This window comes from Chanos chanos, chromosome 1, assembly GCF_902362185.1.
Source record: "Chanos chanos chromosome 1, fChaCha1.1, whole genome shotgun sequence".
Classification (NCBI taxonomy): domain Eukaryota; kingdom Metazoa; phylum Chordata; class Actinopteri; order Gonorynchiformes; family Chanidae; genus Chanos; species Chanos chanos.
Window position 1 is genome coordinate 20320526 of NC_044495.1, and position 19249 is coordinate 20339774.

At 39.6% G+C, this 19249-nt stretch overlaps 2 protein-coding genes across 2 annotated transcripts; both read left to right on the plus strand.

Annotated features, from left to right (window-relative positions):
- The first annotated feature begins 768 nt into the window (after positions 1-768).
- On the plus strand, positions 769-1916 carry fgf23 (fibroblast growth factor 23). The gene is made up of 3 exons (XM_030769919.1): positions 769-1006; positions 1189-1292; positions 1500-1916. Exons 1-3 carry the CDS (start codon positions 769-771, stop codon positions 1914-1916), a joined length of 759 nt encoding a protein of 252 aa, XP_030625779.1.
- A 2432-nt stretch (positions 1917-4348) lies between these two features.
- Positions 4349-7983, plus strand: rad51ap1 (RAD51 associated protein 1). The gene is made up of 8 exons (XM_030770036.1): positions 4349-4365; positions 4705-4748; positions 4899-5027; positions 5607-5690; positions 6408-6554; positions 7193-7366; positions 7555-7743; positions 7856-7983. Exons 1-8 carry the CDS (start codon positions 4349-4351, stop codon positions 7981-7983), a joined length of 912 nt encoding a protein of 303 aa, XP_030625896.1.
- The last annotated feature ends 11266 nt before the right edge of the window (positions 7984-19249 follow it).

Here is a 19249-nt window from a genome sequence, read left to right on the forward strand (position 1 = left end):
AGTATTGATTTGTAATCTTTTTCTAACATCTAAAGACCAAAACGTCTTCTTTATATGAAACATTTAATTTTCTTTTCATTTAATTTAATTTCATTTCTTTTCTTTTCTTTTCTTTTCTTTTCCAAATTAGTTCAAAATAATATTAAATCATACAGTGGGTGCTTCTCTAAATATACGTGAATAACAGAAAGATTTATTCTATTGAATTATTCTCAGTATTGTCTTTGGTCTAGACTGTAGAGATAGCGTTGAAATTGTTATGTTCCTTGAACTGATGTCTAATTCAAGTGCGGTTTCAGTGGTAAATACATCCAGTGAAATGCACATAAAATCAGTTCGTGACAATAATTGAATGAAGGCTATTGTGTCTCAACTACAATAGCCTTTCGTATTTTAATATTGTATGCATGGGAAGTAAAAATACTTGTGATGGTGACGCAAGGATTGTAGGTCGGTGCTGTAAAAGGCAACTTAGCTCTTGCTAAACCAAAACCACGTAGGCCCACCACTCACTTGCTAATTACCCTCATTATAAGCAAACCAAGATGGACATGTGCAAGATCTCCGGTACCACCCCTCCTTCTCTTCCGCTTCTTATGCATGGACATCCTCTGCATTTGGGGGCGAGCATTGCGCAAAACATGAAAGCAATGGGTGGCACTGAGTGACTTTAAATACTCGGGCTCAAAGTTAGGAAGATCAGAACGACCTTTAACTAGTGAATTCGTTTTGCTCAAGTTAATCCTTCATTTTGAACTTTGTATAAAAATGCGAGTGTCTGCTTCTTTACTGAACATGCACTCCTCGTTCTTTGCGCTCTGGCTGGCTGCGCTTCACGGATTCCCAGCTTTGGATGCTGTTCCAAACCCCTCTCCGCTCATTGGATCCAACTGGGGGAACCCGAGAAGATTCATACACCTGCAGACATCAACTGACGTCAATACCTTCTACCTAGAGATCAGTCTGAATGGCCATGTGCGCAAAACTACCAATCGGGGCTCTTATAGTAAGTAAAAGAATTGGGTCAATCTCTCAATTTAATTTTTTTAATGCCTGAAAGCACAAATCTGTCTGATGACTTTTCATTCTTTTAACTTTAGAAACGCAGCGCTTAGAGTGCACATTCTCATCCAGACAGACCCCAAGCTGGTTTGTGTCTTTAACTGATATCATATGTGATTTCAACAGGTGTCATTTTATTGAAATCTGAATCAAGAGATCGTCTGGCTATTCTGGGAGTGAAAAGCAACCGTTTCTTGTGTATGGATGCCGAAGGAAATCTGTTTACCTCAGTGAGTTGCGATTAATTTCAAATGCGTAATGTTCACAGTTATTAGTTTTAAAATAATAAAATTTCGCTGTGAGAATAGAGATTGCACAATGCCCTTGCATTTGTCACCTGTTTTAAGAGAAAGCGAATTAACTAAAAAAAATAAATTAGCGACACGTCATAAGTTTAATAACTTCTAAGGCAAAAATTTGTCCGTCCTTGTTTCCAGACGGTTTGCCACAGAGACGACTGTCTTTTTCACCACAAACTCTTGGAGAACCACCGAGACGTATACTACTCTTCCAAAACTGGCATTTTGCTCAACCTGGATGGGGCAAAACAAGTGTATGTGGCGGGACAGAACCTTCCACAATCATCTCTTTTCCTGTCTGAAAGAAACACTGTTCCGTTAGAGCGTCTTCTGCACAAGGAGAGAAAGCACCGACAGGTTGATCCGTCCGATCCGCTCAACGCACTTGGGCAGGGAGAGGCATCGGATTCGCGTGGCATTCAGGAAGAAGACTCGGACTTAGACATTGAGACAGGTCGAAACATCTCCAGAGAAACGCTTGTATCACCTTCTGATGACGACCCATGGGAGGTTCTGCACGTGTCGAACCCCAGTAGCCCTCGCATCCAAGGCTGAGATGATGTTACTGACGTGGATTGGACAGCAGGTGTCAAAGTTTGCTTTTAAATACAGCTGGTCTGGGAAAAAGCACAGCTTTTGAAGTTCTAACAAAATCTTTAATAAGGACAGTCATGGACAATGATATGGTTCGATATAACTGAATATTTATTATCCCAATATTTATCCTAATTGAATGTAAACCCAGTCGGCATTCATTATTTTGGTTTACTTTTGAGATCTGTTCAGGGATACATTGACTAAGAGAGTTAAAGGCGGTTTTGTTTTCATGCTTTCATATTTACTTCACCAAATAGCACACAATGAAACACCTTTATCTTATGAACGAACGTCTAACATTCTGTATATGAAGACTTCTGCAGATGGAGTCGAGTGAAAATCAGATTAACTTGGGTGAAATCCTAAAAGGCACTTCAGTAACAATATTGAAATTGTTTTCTTTCACAGAACCAACTTGCTACACACTAAAATGCGCCCAAACAAACAATGTGATCTGTGATTTTAGGGTACTAGGATTTCTGGATATAATGCGAACATTTTTTCGGGTCATCTCAATGCGGAAACCCCGAAAAACTTGCACACAAAGTCATGTTATATATACTTTAGATAAGAATATTTGCACCGGTTATGAACGCATTAGAGGATTCTTTTTAATAAATATACATTACGCTTCTGCAGTCTAATAAACCATTTGTCAGTAGCCTCTCCAAGACCATTCCGGTGCTGGACACCACCTGTGGTGAAACTAAGAAAGTATTTATTTATTTAATTGCATTCATTTATTTTTATTTAAAGTATTTATATGGATGCTTGGCTAATTAAAATGTAAACTGTATAGACATTTTCTACTAGTTTGCTTGGGCTGGGAGGTATACCATTCTATCAAATGGTACAAGAAAAATAAAAAGTCATGATAAGAAAACTGCGTAAAAGCTCCCTTTTTATATAACGCTCAGCACAACTTGACCAGTATTTCATTTTAAAATAGTGATCACACTAAGAGATTTGGTTTAACATTGACTTTTTGATCCAATGTTCCTGTCATTAACTCACTGTCATGCTCACTTTGAATTAATTATGCCATCCAGGTTCCTTCCTAACCAGGACCAAGAATAAACATTTCCACATTCACTCTGAAATGACTTCACTTTGGGCTATTTTTAACATTGTGGCTTTTTCACTCCGGCCACTAACCTTTTGTGCTGTTCTGTGACAAACAAGTCACACAAGGAACTTCCATCTTGGAATACATTGCAGAGATATTGCTTTAAATGAGAGAGTTTTAAAATTAGACTATATACCATATTACCATGAATATGCTCAGACTCCCTGGGTGGTAAATGTCCTCAGCCGTCAACTGGAATCATGATGATGATGATGATGATGATGATGATTATTACTCAACTTAACTATTACTAATACTACTACTACTAAAATAATAATAATAATAATAATAATAATAATAATAATAATAATAATTCTTGCTTTTGCAAATTATGGTTATGGTCACTGTCCTACATAGAGAAGACCAAGTGTAGCTATATCAGAATACATGTGCTATCGATCACGTATTGCTCAGTACATTACACACATGTCCTGTACATAGAAATGCTCCCTACCCTGACACACACACACACACACACACACACTAAAACACACACTAAAACTCACACGCAGATTTGCTGACAATTTTAAAGTTAGTGTTGTTTTATAACATTTCGTTGAACAATGTACAATGGGTTTAGACAACGTCCTATGTTAAACAAGTTCAAAATAAACTACTCATTATCTGACCTGTCGTAGTATGTGATCAAAATATAATCTGCACCGAATATGTTCCCTTACTTCACCCCTACAGTTACGTACAGATCGGACTTTTCGTTGAGCTGCCGCGAAATTGTGAAAAAGCGAGTAGATTCGAATGTCCCATTTTGAAATTGAGGTGGTAATTTCGGCATGTAGGTAATTTCGTTAGATTTTGTTAATTGTTTGTTTATTAATAATATACTTATTTTATGGTTATACCGTAAGTACCTTTTTCCTCACATAAACTGCAATTCAGTCTGTATCGAATCTTAGGTTGTGGGCAGTCAGATGAAGTATCCTAGTTTGTTTTCAGGCGGGTAGTTCAATTGTGTTAGGGATTTGGAACCAAGGCAAAGCGCAGGCAAAGCATGTTTATCACGATAGTCTCATGGAGCCGTTTTAATAAGATCTTAAAAATAATTACACGAGAGACTAGTTATGTACGATACTTTTAATTCTCTGTGACCTGTAATTTATCGTAAGCAAAAGTCGTATGCTAAAGTAGTTGCTTAGCTACTGCACGTATGTCAGTTAACTAGTTCGCTAGGTTTTTCTGGGTCTTGCCAGGATAGGTTTTGCTAGATATATTAATATAAGACTTCCGCCACGAAGATAGAAATATAATGGACCGACCCTGCAGGTACACATCTAAGTATTGTTACAAATTTCATAATCTCAAGACTTGCTTCGGTAGCTAATATTTATAACAAGATTACGTAGCACCAGCTAATAGACTGCTGTGTTTGCTGTTTAACTAAGACATCTATTAGGGGCTACCCACATCTAACACGAAGGCACTGAGCTATAGATTGTAGCGATGATTGAAGCCAGCATAGCTACGTGTTGCAGTTGTCATGTTGCCATAGACCGCAGCAAGTCCTTTGTAGTGCAGTGCTTTATTTGGAATCTCATCTAAACTGTCACCTTTCTTTCTTTCTTTCTTTCTTTCTTTCTTTCTTTCTTGCCTACCTTTCTCCAGAAATAGGAAAGCTGTTAATTACTCAGATTTCGCAGATGACGACGGTAAGAAGCACACATGCATGTATATTTATCCTGCAGTATTATGCAGTATTCATAAGGCCATTAAGTGAATTTATGACAGTACAGTTCACATCATTCGGCCTTTTAGTATCCATAAACGCTCTCAGCTGATTTGTTCAATGTGTGAATCAGACGAAGATTTTGCAGAGGTGAAAGCACCTCCCAGCAAAAAGTGTCGTGTGAAGGAGCATGAATCTCAAAAATCCAAGAAGAGTTCAACGAAATCTTCAAGTCAAGAATCGGCTACCCATTTAAAAGGATGTAGCGAAAGGTAGGATTATTACATTGAACCATTAGTGCTGGCCATATGGGATGCAAGAATCTAATATGCTATAATACAAACACAATTGATAGCATGTCGGTCAATAAATGCAAGAACTGTTTGCCACAAGTATTGTTAAACCAGGCCCTGTTCTTGGCTATGAGATCTCTAAATGGCTCTTTTTGTGTGCTTCCTGTCTATTCATTTAATCAAATAAGGCTGCTAAACACAGAGACATGTTCACCTGTGACAGTTCTCTCTGGTTTATGGTATTGAAGTAAAGATGTTTCAGCAGCATTGAAGCTGAATTTCAACCAGTTATTGCCATTTTTTCAGGATATCTCTGGATGAAAAAGTGTATGAAAGACACTTAGAAGCAGCACTTACTCTTTCTTTGCTTCAAACTGGAGAAGCAAAAGAAGAAACTTTGCCCAATGGTGCAGGTTTGAATTCTTCAGAGTTACTGAATTTCTGTTGTTTTAGGAAAAATGCATGTGTGTCTTTTTTATAACTTCCAGCATTCAAAAGATTGCAGTTATATGATTCTGAAATGTGTTTTGTCTTGTTTTTCTTTGTAGGTCCTTTAAAAGCTGACACACCCCAGCCAGCTCAGGTTTCAGCAGTACTGCTGTCCAACTGCAGTGTGGATGGCAGCTGTATGGGTAATAATATATATTTTACATTCTTTCACAGCAGAGCAACACAACTCCTGACCTGAAAGTCTGTGTCTTTCTGAATGTTTCATTAATACTAGTCTGGTTTGTTGTGGTTGACTAGACAGTGAGTGGTATGAACAGCCAAGCAGTCACCCTCATTCAGCTACGTACATGTTCAAAATGGTGTCCCCCATTGACATCAGTTATATGTCAGACTGAATGATTTATGGAAAGCAGCTTTTTGTGTATAAGGTCATGCTCTGCCCTCTGCCACTGGAGTTTACCAGATATTAGTAGATAGATGGATTTTGTTTCTTTGTTTTGTATGATAGCTGCATCAATAAGTCACCTCATAGTGGCGCTTGAAACTAGCCACTAACACACTAACATGTTGTTTTGCCAGCTAAGATTTATCAGTGACTGCAGTCATGTATTAACCAAAGTTGCTGAATATATTGTATTTCAAAGCCACACTGTCAATACATGCTTTAATCTATCCAGTTTTTTTAAGTAATTATCCTCGTGATCAGAATGCAAAGTCTTGACTAGCAAACAGTGTTTGATGTGGGTCCCTTGGACATATCACACTGAAACAATGCAGCAGTAATGACAATTTGCTTCATGTGAATTAGGTTGTTTCGGTTATTTCAATTCTAAAACGTCTCGGTAAATTGATAAGGTTAAGAGATTCCAGACATCTAAAGTCTTTCTTCATCTCCTTAGGCTTGGATAAAATCACCAGTGAGCAGGCTTCCCCCATTAGTGGCTCTAGGCAGAGAAAGTCAAGAGCCATAGAGCACCAGGAGCCTGTCCTGCAGGAGGAAAAGGGCAAAGCAGGGGGTGAGGACCACCAGACACAATACACACCCGGTCCGGAGAGCACTGATGCTCAAAGGTTTTGAGTTCTTGGGCCACTTTTGGACAGAGGGTCCAGAGGGTCCAGGGCCAGTAGGGGGTCCAGAGGGTCCAGGGCCAGTAGTTTGAGTTTTATTGTTGTCTTGTTAACCAAAAAGGTAGTTTGACAAATCAAATACTATTGACCAGCACTGGCATGAGTTGATAAAAGACATGCAAATTTATGTGTCCATTTACGGCTGAATTTTCAGTTTTTGCTGTCTATCTTGCAGCTGTCCATTGCTGCTAAATAACACTTTAACTAAATTGCATGGCACTGTGACTGTATCATCATTCTGTGATTGGCTGACTGTCAGAAGGAGGAACCCTGTCAGATGCAAATATGGCTGTCTGATTCTGAATTGTTGTCTGAGGACTGTGTTAAATATGTGTACTATTTAAAAATAGGGTGGACTTACCTGCAGTTTAGAATGTTAATAATAAAATATTAAATATCGATTGGCACTCCATCTGGAATTTGCTCATGGGCAGGTAATGCCCATTGGGTTGGATTTTAAGCATCTGTGCCATATAGCATTTACACAATGTACATGAATTGGAACTTAGTCTGAACCAGTGGGCCTTTAAAGTCATTGAAGTTCTCTCTAGTGCAGATTCAGACAGTGATGAGGATTTCAGTGATCAAGAAGAAAGTGAAGATGAGGAGTTTACTGTAAAGAAGACAGAGAAAAAGAAGACAAGCAGAAAAGAGCAAAAGGCACCTCCTCAGACCTCCAGCAAACAGAAGAAGCCTCCAAAGCCAACCAAAGGCAAAGGACAACTCAAAGGTATTTTTCTGTCATCTGATTGTATGAGAAAATTTTAACCAAAAAAAATTGGATTTAGAAAACCTACAAATCAGTATTTCCTCAAACTAGTTAAAAGTCTTCTCACTGCCCTGGCTCCTCTTCCTTTCTTCCTTCTCTCTCTCTCTCTCTTTCTCTCTCTCTCTCCCTCTCCCTCTCTCTCTCTCAATTTTTCCTCATTGATTCTCTGCTTCCCATCTCTTATTTCTCCTCTCTGTCTTCTCCAGCTGAGAGCAGAAGCCCAGCAATGATCAGGCCTGTTCCTGGGATAGAAAAGTCTCCAACCACACCACCTCTGTCTAAACCTGCCCTCTCTGTCAGTCCTGCAGCGGGAAGACTGCCTAAGTGGAATCCTCCAGGTATGCTAAGATAATCAGGGTTTCACACACATGATCACTTTAGAAAATGAATAAGGACCTGAACCTTGGTAGTTTGTTTATGCTGAACATACGCTGTTTTGTTTGTCAAAAGGTCAGATTGGGAGGAGTCCCGGCAGCTTACAGAGCGTCCCAGTCAAGTCTCCTGGACAGGGTCTGCGTCTGGGACTGTCTCGTCTCGCTCGAGTCAAACCGCTGCATCCCAGCGCTGTGGCACACTGATTCACCTCTGTGGGGAAAGAATCTCTTCCTTACTTTTCTCTTAATTGGCATATTTCCACACAAAGATCAATCTAGGTCCTGCACTAAATTGTACATTTTGCAAAATGCTATTCACACCAGGACTAGTGTGAATCCTTTTCTGGGGGAGTTAGCTCATCAGATGGCTTACCATCCTGGCCATATACCTAGACTTTTACTAAATACACCATATATATATGTATCTCAAATGGTCACTGAAGCGTTGGGGTCATTTTTTTGTCCCCCTTTGTTGAAGATAAAAATCCTCAGAAGGTGTTCTTGCTCCCCCTGCTGGACTAAGTGACATATGCAACAGTCATTCTTTGGCTTGCCTTTTAACCTGAAAAACTGATGTTTGTAGAGTTTTTGTGTGTGTGTGTGTGTGTGTGTGTGTGTGTGTATTTTATGTCTGTTTTATTTTGGAATGTACACATGCATTAATGTTCAACTTTAAGTCGAATAAACAGTTTGCAGATCGTGTCAATATAATCAGTGTAATTAATGTTGAAAACTGGATAAAGTTAAGTTTCACTGCAAAACGAGATAAGTGTGATTGCATGAAGGTAACACATTTTAGCCTGCCTGAAATGTCCCATGAAGAGCTTTGGACAGAAAAGAAGTGGCTGTTTAATGCCTGCGAAAAAATAAAATAATAAAAAAATGAAGTGACTAAGCCTGCAAAATGACTACTTACAGAATTACTTTTTATTTTTGCTATTTTTCAGTTATATCCTGGAATGAAAATGAGCCAACATCTCAAATATGGCTGGAAAATGCACTTCCAAGCAGTCAAATATTAGAAACTGTGAGACACAGTTTTCATGTAAACATTATCAAAATGTTTAAGGGGTGTATTTATACTGGGCTTTATTTCAGTGGCTGCATACTAACAATTTGAGTGTTAACGCTTTTCGGTTTTAGGCCTTCAGATCCCCCAAAACTACTCTGGTCAACAATAGAATGTTTTTAGAACCTTTGCAGCACCATGTAATAACATTCGGCCTCTTCGTTGGTGAGGCCACAATAAATTGCTCTGTACTGCGTCAAGTGGTCAGTCTGACAGAATCGGCATTCGATTTTCACAGGCACAAAACAGCAAACATGAGCTGTAGAAAGTCACACGCAAGACGTCAAACTGGTTAAAAACTTTTCAAGACAGATAATCAAATTATTCCCAGAGTTGGATTTTGAGGGCTCTTACTAAATAACAACGAAAAACATGGCAGAAAATACGTGTATACCTTCTATAATAGTGACAGGTGTTCAAACCAGTGCAGCCTGGAAAAATTCCAAGCTATAATAAACTGAACTACTCTAACTGTTTTATATGATTCTTTTATGTCATACCTGCAGAAATTCAGTGAAGAGGTTGGTTACCACCTACTACCCAGGACAGAACTGTCCCCCCACTGGTGAAAAGAGTATTTATTATTAGTGTGCTATTCCTACAAAATTTTTCCTCAGAGTGCAAATGGCAGCATCTCCGTGAATGAGTGACACTGAGCCAGGCCTTTGACAGAGGTCCCGCTATGCCTTAACGATATAATGTGGGAAGCTGTATAACCTAGGATTGCATGTTTGACTAGCAACAAAGAGTGTGGCCTCAGTCCTAAAACAAGAATGTTTCGTTCGTACTGAACTGTATTCTCTTCCATAAGTCCTCTTGGTATCTCAGAGCAAAACATCATGGATGCTGAACTTGATGAATGTCAGTTTAAAGCAGCTGGGAAATTAATATACAGAATCTGGTGTCAAGGATAGACTGATGGAAGAGATATCAGAGATAACAGCTCCCTGGGTTTTGGAATTATGGGTATTGAGTGTTTTTGTGTTCTTCAGAGTAGTTTTCTTCAAATGGTGTGAGTGAGTTCAGAGTTACCTAGTCACCATTATGGATAAGCCTAACACCGCATGTTAATCACAGTGAATGGCTACTTAAGGAGAGAAACTCAGTCAGTGTGCTCATAAAGCTGGTAACAAGATTCTGATCAACTCAAGATGTCTCGTTGTCTTTCATTTATGTCCGCTGCTACAATACAGTTAATAGTCACAGTTGTCATTGTAATAAATGAGTGAAATGACCTCTACAATTGTCAGAGCAAAAGTTCTGAGGAAAAGGACCATTTAATAGTGTTAAGATGCGAAAGCTTCTCATTCATGATGGCAAACGTAGACATTCTGTTTGCTCCTACATGTGGGGTCACTGCTTCCAGTATTACACCTGATTCCATAGTTACCTGATTGGCCAAATGCAGCACTGAGAGAAGGATGGTTGGCTGTCACTTACTGCCATGTCACTGGCTTGTGTCTGAGTTGTCTGAGGCAGCAATGTCATCCACCAGAGTAGAGGACAGGGTTTTGCCTGGGCAGTCAGGTTGTGCCCTTCCTCAGGTCATGCCTTCTTCCTGACCTCAAATGGTACAGAAGGTTTCTCTGGAGACAGGAGGACTGGCACCTTGCCTCTAACTCAGAGCTAATGAAAGATTTAAAGAAGCTGCTATAATCTGGACAAATGCTAGAGTGAATAACAAGGTGTCGGCTTGGCTTTGAAACAACTCACAAGCACAAGTAGTGTTTCACAAATCACTGCTGTTTGCACAGATCTTGTATTAGCTTCCAATGTTGATTTTAGCTAATTCAGCGTTTTCCATGTTTTCCATGATTACCACTACCTTCTTTTGAATCTCTGTCCCCACTCTCCCAGCCTTAGTATGTTTGAACTGCTCTACATAGCAGCCCAGCATACACATATGCTAATGGTTTTTGCGTTGAAAAGGATCAGGATTTGGGAGAAGTCCCTGGCCATAGAAACCCCCTGTCAGTACATGTAAACCGACACACATGTACACTGCCTCGCTATGGCCTATACTATGACCATACTTCTAGTTCTATCTCTGCTGTTAAAACAATGCTATTTGTTCCATGAAATGCAATGAGTTGTCTACTCTTGTAAGTGTGTGCGTTACAATAGTTGGACATTTTCTGAATTCCTCTGGTTGTTTTCTTGTTGACTTGTTCTGAGGGTATATGAAAGCACCTGTTCTTGACAAAAACAGAAGTTATTAAAATGAAAGATGCTGTCGCTTCTTTATTTTATGTAGAAATTTGAAAAAAAAAAAAAATAACTGCAGAGAATTTACAGTGGCGCTTTAGAACCTTCAGTTATTTTCAAAGAAAATGTGCCCATACATAAATACAAAGGTGAGAAAATATGTTTCTAAAAACTCAGAGACACTTGTCCTAGCTACATTATAAATTTCTTTTTATATATGTGTTGTCCTTTATACACAAAGTATTCAGATGAATAGATGCGTTAATATAACTATTCTCAGAAAGTAGCTGTTGGTCGATTTTCGAAGAGTTTTCTAATGACATCAAAATTGTTATGGTTCTTGGTGCACCTTTCAGTAACCTATTTCACAGTAATTGTGAATCTTTTTGATTTTCTTTTTAATGCAAATTTGCATTTTATTTACTTAGTGGTTGTTTTTTTATTTGTTTGTTTGTTGTAACACTTCGACATTCTCTGCTCTAAAATAGTGCTCATAAAAGTAGAGATGCGCTTTGATGTGTCATAAATCAGTAAAACAGTTGTCAGTGTTAATACAGCAGTCGTGGCACAATTTGACAAGTTGACTCATACTGACCAAATATTTGCTCTCTCCTATGAATAGTATTTAAAGACTTTTAATAGACTGTATGCTTTGGAAAGTGAACTATTGCAAGAATTCCTGATGCCTTTTCCCCAACAACATAAAGATCAAAGTGAGATCACAAACTCGGGGCCTAGTCTATACCTCATGGAGGTAAGCGCACCCCCACAAGCCACATAATGGTATAACCCTGTACTGTAGCATACTCAGTACTTACAAGGAAGAGTCTGTAATGGAGGAAGTCTTCCTCTAACTCTTTAATCCACACTGCTGTGGGCAAGGATAAGATTAATAGTGTCAGTGACTGGATGGTTAGCCTTTGGATTTTAGTCAGCCCCTGCTGCCTTATTGCCCAATTTTTTTCAGTAGCAAGACTATAGTATGCATAGTTCCAGAGAAATGGATATTAAGAAAGGTAAATTTGTTTAGTGTGCATGATGGATAATGCTTCAACTCCACACATGATCGGTTTAAATTTAGCTTTGGACCATGAGTGTAATAGTTAAGCCAAAGTTGGCATTGCACAAACAAAGTAATCAATCCAAGGTAAAACACAGCTGCCATAAATAGATCCCCTGCTCCAATTCAGATTCATTCTTTCAGTTCACATCTGTCTATCTGAACAGGAAACTGAAGCATACAGCTAGCATTCAACCAACACTCTCTACTGATGCCCTGAGTGACCACAGGGCTCAGACACAAACACCTTGCCCAGAGAATTATCACTTAAAAAGAGCTGGGGTTGGTTGTTCAGATATTATTGTATATCGTGTAAAAGTTGATGGCACGTCTTTCCCACACAATAGCCAAGTGCAGTTTGTTTGTTAAAACAGGGGTTCAGTGTGATTGAATCAGACCCTCCAGGTAACAGTGGAGGGGTTTGTATTACACGGAGACAGATGGAGATGAACAGAAAAGGTGAAACGGGAGAGTGACCAAATGAAGGTGCCGTGCTGAGGCTAAACAAACAGACTCTGTCAACACTTGCAGTCATTCAATGCTTGTCTTTTGTCTCTCCCTCACTCTATCTCTGCTGGGTAATTCTAGCAACTGCGTGAAGCAGAATTTGGAAAATACAGCTGTCCGGCCCACCAGCAATTCCAAGCCCAGACACAAAAGAGATGTCGCCCTTCCGCAAGTCAGTATCGATGGACAACAAAATAACTCTCAACTCTATCAGGGGAGTTGCCATGTAAGTGCAACACAGTGTCGCATCCAAGTGCAACTTAGTGTCGCATCTTGTCTTAGACAAATGCACTGTTCTTGCTGCTGTCACTTTATCTCAAGGTTATGTTAGATTGTTTTAAATTTGTGTGCTATTGTGAAAGCTACAATGTGAGATTGTGTAATTAAGCTGATGCAATATACATATCTATATATTGCATCAGCTTGTGTGCAATGTGCAATAAAGTTGAGCATACAACCGCACAAAAGCGGATGTTTTATGAGCATTCAAACTGCAGACTTTTCGCAGATCATTTTAATGTATCAGTATTACCTGAATCTGGTGAGAGGATGAAGATAGCAATTATTGACGGATTAAAACCATCTGTGGATATAGCAAATGATGCAATAGTCTGCAAAGAACAGTAACTCTATCACAAAATGAAACTGGTAATCATTTACTATATTTACATCGCTTAGTGTTGATTATTCAGTGAATTATTTGTTTGATTTGTATGTAAGATCACAGGTTCTCTGTGTTGGAAAAAGGCCTTAAATGATACTTTTTCCAGATAGTGGGCTGCATCACATGACTGTTTTTTTGCTGACCTTCACTCTCATAACACCCTTGCTGTGTGCAGATGGGATCCAAAGCAGTGCGTGACTCCAGAATGAGGCCATGCAGCACAACTGGATGCAGGAGGGCCAGCTTAAGGTTGAAACAATGACAGGTTTAAAGGTAAAATCTGTTCCTCTGTTTCCAGTTCACAGGCCGACATGTCCCTACTGTACTTAAGACATCAGACATTTTTTCCCTTCTAGGACTTTTTCCAAGTACTGTTAAGATGTGCTGTTATATGAAATAACTCACAGAAATAATAAAATAACACAAAGGAAATAGGAAGTAGAGAGTTTTGGTAGTGATGTCCATGAATACTAATAATGGGCCATTAATACACATAGTCCTACAGCGACCACAATCCATGCGAGTTAGAGCACTATCGGTATGGTATTTCTGTTAAAAAGTGACACTAATATCAACAGAGTGGTGAGCATAATTACCGTATGTTATTGTAATGGTGTACATAATTCTGTGGAAATATGATGAATTTACCACCTGAGCCTTTCTGTAAATTTTTTTTTTTTACCTGGCCTGTATTTGGAAGCGGCAAACCCAAACAGGCAGCAACCTTAGCTATAATCTGAAACCTGGCCATAGCTTGAGACCCGTTTTTAGTTGAGAATTTATGGTAATATGAAAATGTGTTATTTTATTACCATATCTGCTGAGGTTTTTTGAACACAGCATTTGCCTCGCCAGTATAAAATTCATACTGGTGTGTTTTATTTACATGTTCTTATCCAAACATCATTTGTGTTTTGACCCTTTTGCAGCTAAACTAATCCTTTGTTTTCCACATGATTGACAGAAATCCTGCAACTTGCTCATAGTATTTGTCTGGTCTCTGTGTTACTGATGCACTGAAACATTTTGGGTACAGACTGACTGAATTTGAGCAGATGGAAATCACAAACTACTGCGAGGTTTGTTACCTGGGTCTGGTTGCCAGGAAGATCAGTGGATCCCAATGGGCATCCTATAACTCAGGATATGATAATGAAGAATGTGGCTATGTCCTGGTAATGGTCCCAGCAATAATATTCCACAACTGTTGTGACAGACCATTTTAAGGCCATTGGAGATCTTAATTAACAGAGTTGATGATGTTTGCAGTCATCCTAATGTCTGTCTAAGCTGCAGTGTTTTGTTTTTGTTTTTCCAGGCTCCACATGTCCATATTGGCTATCGCTTTGAGGTACTGGAGGACATCGGTAAAGGTTCCTGTGGTTTAAGTGTCGAGGTCATTTGCACCATGTGAGGGTAGCTTTTTTGACACGTTAGTATCCCTCTCACATCCCCAGTATAGCATCAGAAATGTAGTAGGATATATTTAATGATGATTTATGTGACGAAAGTTATCGTAATAGTGCATTACGGTCGTAATTACACCCGTCCTCCTTAATTAACCACCAAATATCCTTCCTAATCTTAGTGACTCACACTGGAATTTTAGAGTCTTCAAAAAATGAATCTTTGATCTCATGTTTAAGGGTTGATTGAAAATAATGTGTCGATGCAGTTGTGAGTAGTAAGTGTTCCTTCTGTCAGCTGAATGCCTTTTATTCCCTTTGGTGTCCCACCCGATAGCTTTCACAGCCAGGCTATGGTGGAGCTGCATATTCTATATATGATTTGCAATAAGGACTAGGAAGACTGTTACAACGTCATCCACATGAAGGAGTACATATACCTCCACATCCACTTCTGTATTGTCTTTGAGCTTCTGGGGTGAGTCTGTTTGCTTTAGTTACTGGAGGATGTAATGTGGTGGAAAATTAATGAAGACTTTCAGATTTACAGATTAGCTGTCACATCAGTGCGTAAGCTCCTGAGGTAGTGTGTTTGTGGATTGCTCCTGTGTTAGTCTATTCTGTGCTCTGCTCAGGTGTGTCAGTGGAATTACTGCTGTGCTAGTGTATATCATAGTCTGACTCTGTAGTCGAGTAATAGGCGCTTGAAAGTGCGTTTTACGGAACGAATATATGGAATGTGCATGTGTGTGTTTGGTTTTTTTTCAGAGATATAATTGCGTAACTTGTTGTGGGTTAACAATATATGCCCTTATAATTTGTGTGTTTTTCAGATCAACTCTGCATGAATTCATTAGGACTCACTACCAGGGCTTTAGTCTGCCTCTGGTGTGTAGGTTTGCCTAAACTCTACTCAAATGCCTGCAGATGCTTAAGCATGAGAAAATCATCTACTGTGACCTCAAACCAGTAGGGGTCGGAAACGGTCCCTTAAAATGACATTTTAAAGATATTCACTAGTATGCAGGAAATGTGTCTGTACTGGCCACTGATTTTTTCTCTTATTTTTGTTCAACAGGAAAATATACTCCAGGTACATGAAGGCTGTAGTAGACTCCAAGTTACTGATTTTGGTTCCAGTTGCTTTGAGTTCCAAACCAGTGCGTAATCTGCTTATTCAAAAGAAACTCTGACTGTCTGTCCATTTGTGTGTGTTCATGAGTGCAGGTGAGCGGTTACATGTGCTCATGGGTGAAACATTAACACATTCAACCGTACAGGTGGATCTGTTTTCACTTCCCCACCCCTGTACCCACCCACAGTGTAGAACTATATCCAGACCCGTTAGGATTGTGCCCCAGAGCTGATCCTGGGCCAGGCATATACCGCAGCCATAGATATGTGGAGCCTGGGCTGTGTTCTGGCAGAACTCTGCACCGGTGTCCCCCTTTTTCCTGGGTGGCCAGTTGGTCTGCATAATGGAGGCAATTTTACCACGTTTTACAGCAGTAAGGGAAAATTAGATCACAATTGTTCATTGCAGCTCTGCAAGATCCTAATTTAATCAGACTTGGACTAAGCAATCATTGTAGTAGCACATTCACAATTTTCATATTTCTAGCCTCATTAGAGTGCACTGAATTCCTGGGTCACAACCATTTGGTAATTGTCCCTTTCTAGCTCAGCATGCCATTGTAAGCAAGCAGGATTTTTGTGTGAGACTAATTTCCATTATTTATTTAGTTCATACTGTTTTCAGAACATTTATTCATTTGACTAATTTTCTCATCCAGGTAGCACACCTTGTATAAGTTGAGTTCACCTAATGTTAGTTCCTGTGTTTTCCAGGTCCGTGGCATGCCTCCTGATGATTTTCTACAAATCATCAGCATGAAAGAGAGAGCTTTTTGGTATGTTCTCCAAGTTAAAAAAAAAAAGCTGTGATCTTAAATGATTTTTTTTTTAGATTAGTCTAAGGACTATTTTTACTTGCTATTTATGGCATGCTCAGATGGAAACCCATAGGACATCTCAAACAGCAGGGGCAGGAAGAGACGGCCAGACTTTGCTACTGTGCTCAGGAACCAGTGACCCTTTGTTTCTGAATGTCATCAGATGCTGCCTCATGTATGTGATAACCTGTAAATCTCATCATGTCTCATTTCACTGTAAAATTCTGATGTTTAGAATATTTACCTGTCATGAGATGTTAATTAATGAATTCATGTTCACCTTTCTACTTTACTACTTTTTGAGATTTGTGTAGCACTGATCTTCATATTGACCAAACTAAATTACAGATCAGTATGAGTGCAGTATAACCTACAGATCAATATGAATTGCTGATCAATAGGTGCTTCATCTCTCGTAGTGAGAGGTGGTACCTAAGATCACAGGTTCTCTGTGTTGGAAAAAGGCCTTAAATGATAGCTCCCTAGTAGTTGGCTGTATTGCACAGTTTAAAAAGCTGACTTTTTCCGGATAGTGGGCTGCATCACATGACTGTTTTTTTACTGACCTTGACTCTCATAACACCCTTGCTGTGTGTAGATGGGATCCAAAGCAGTGCGTGACTCCAGAATGAGGCCATGCAGCACATGTATGCAGGAGGGCCGGCTTAAGGCCTGAGCCATCAGAAAACTACTAACAATATGAAAGGTGCCCAGACATTCCTTAATGATGGAGAAAGACTTTTGGGTCCAACATTCTAGATTGGTTTATCTACTATTTTCAGTTTGAAATATTCCTGTCGATTTGGTTACTTATGTTTGTTGATTGTCTCATCTCTTTGTGATGCAGTTGAGAGGGTTTTGTCCAATGGCACTGACGTGCCAATAAGAAGGACCTTTAAGAAGAGAAAGCCTGCTGCTGGAACACCTGCAATGACATACAAGAGACTTAATGGAAATGCCTGCCAAAGTACATCAGCATCAGAACTGAACTATTATTCATATAAGCCTAGACAACTCTAGTCCTGCCATTTCTGGACTCTGATAAATACTACCGCCATTCTGTCCCTAATCTCTAGGAAGATTTTCTAATTTACAGTGGCTCACATGGTACCACTTATCTTATCCCTGCACCTTAACTGCTGCATTATTAACTAAAAGAACCTGACACAGACCATCCCATTTGGCTTCTAATGCTACCCTCTGAGGTTTGTGGATCCTTACCCATTGAACAGGCACTAGACTGTGTCCCCCCTTTGGAAGTGGTTGCCAAGCACTCCTAAGTAAGATTTTGCACAACAGTGTCAACAGTGAGTTTAAGATTAAAATCAAACAGTAATGGAACATGGGCAGTGTCTAATCCCAAATGTCATGGTCAGAAAGTTCACTAGAGGCTAGTTTCTGTCACCTTGTGTCTGGGAAAATATTTCTAATGAAGAAAGCCAGGCCAATAGTCCTGAATATATGCAAAAATCGATATCCATACCCTCCAGCCGTACAATATTTTACACTTAAGGACCCCCTCATGCTCACTGCTTCAGATACACACAGAGGCAGAGCAGCCAGCAATGGTTCATGGTCTGTTAGCAGGCATGTAAAACAACCATGACCATGTAGAACACACTAAACTGTAACACTTGATAGACTTCAACTTCTGTCCAATACTGTACACTAATTAGAAAGCAGAAGGTGACAGCAATTAGCAAACATAGCTCCTGTACAGAAGTAGCATTTTTCCTCAAGGTGAGCAGATCATGTAACATTTTCCACAAGATGCTGAGGTTTCAGTTGATCTCTACCCCCATAGAAATGTGCACCAGCAACGTTGTCTCAGAGGACATCTTAAACATTATGCATGCTGATGGTCACTCTATTGCATGCCAGTCTGCTCTCTAACATAAAAAATCACACACCTCTGTGCCAAAAAGTAGAACTGAACAAGGGAATAAAAACCCATAAAACGCGTCTGAATGAGAAGACCCTCTGTGAGAGACACCTTCTCCCACCCTCGTTAACTAAACACATTAAGCCTGGATGGTTAAACAATTCCTACTGAGCCAAATGGTAATAACTACGGCGCAACTTAGATAATAGATGTCAAGTCTGTGTCTCCATATCCCTGTCTCCTGGACAATCAGAGCCAAGTTGGATCTGACTGGCTGATTACTTTGTTCGTTAATTATTGTGTGCACCTGCCCCCAGTTTGTTTCCTTGTTGTGTTTTTTTATATACCGCTGGGTTTTCTGTTGGACCATTGTGAACTCTCGCACTTCTTGTCTGTGCTGAGCTGTTCCTAGGGCCTGGTGTTGCTTGTTCCTGGATTACCTTCTTCATAGTTTACCTTCTTCATAGTTTACCTTTTTACCTGTGTCTTTAGCCCTGTTCTGTTTGTTTAGCCCTGATGTCTTTCTTTAGCTCTTCAGCTTGTTCCTGACTTTGACCTCAGAATTGCACCAGAGCTCGCCTGTTCATTGACCATGATTCGGATTACAATTTGGATTTCAATAAAGAACTGTCTGCACTTACATCCAACCTCCCTCTCATTTTGAGACACTATACTAAGTAAAGATCTGAGCAATCAGACTGCTACTCAGCCCTCATAAAATTCAT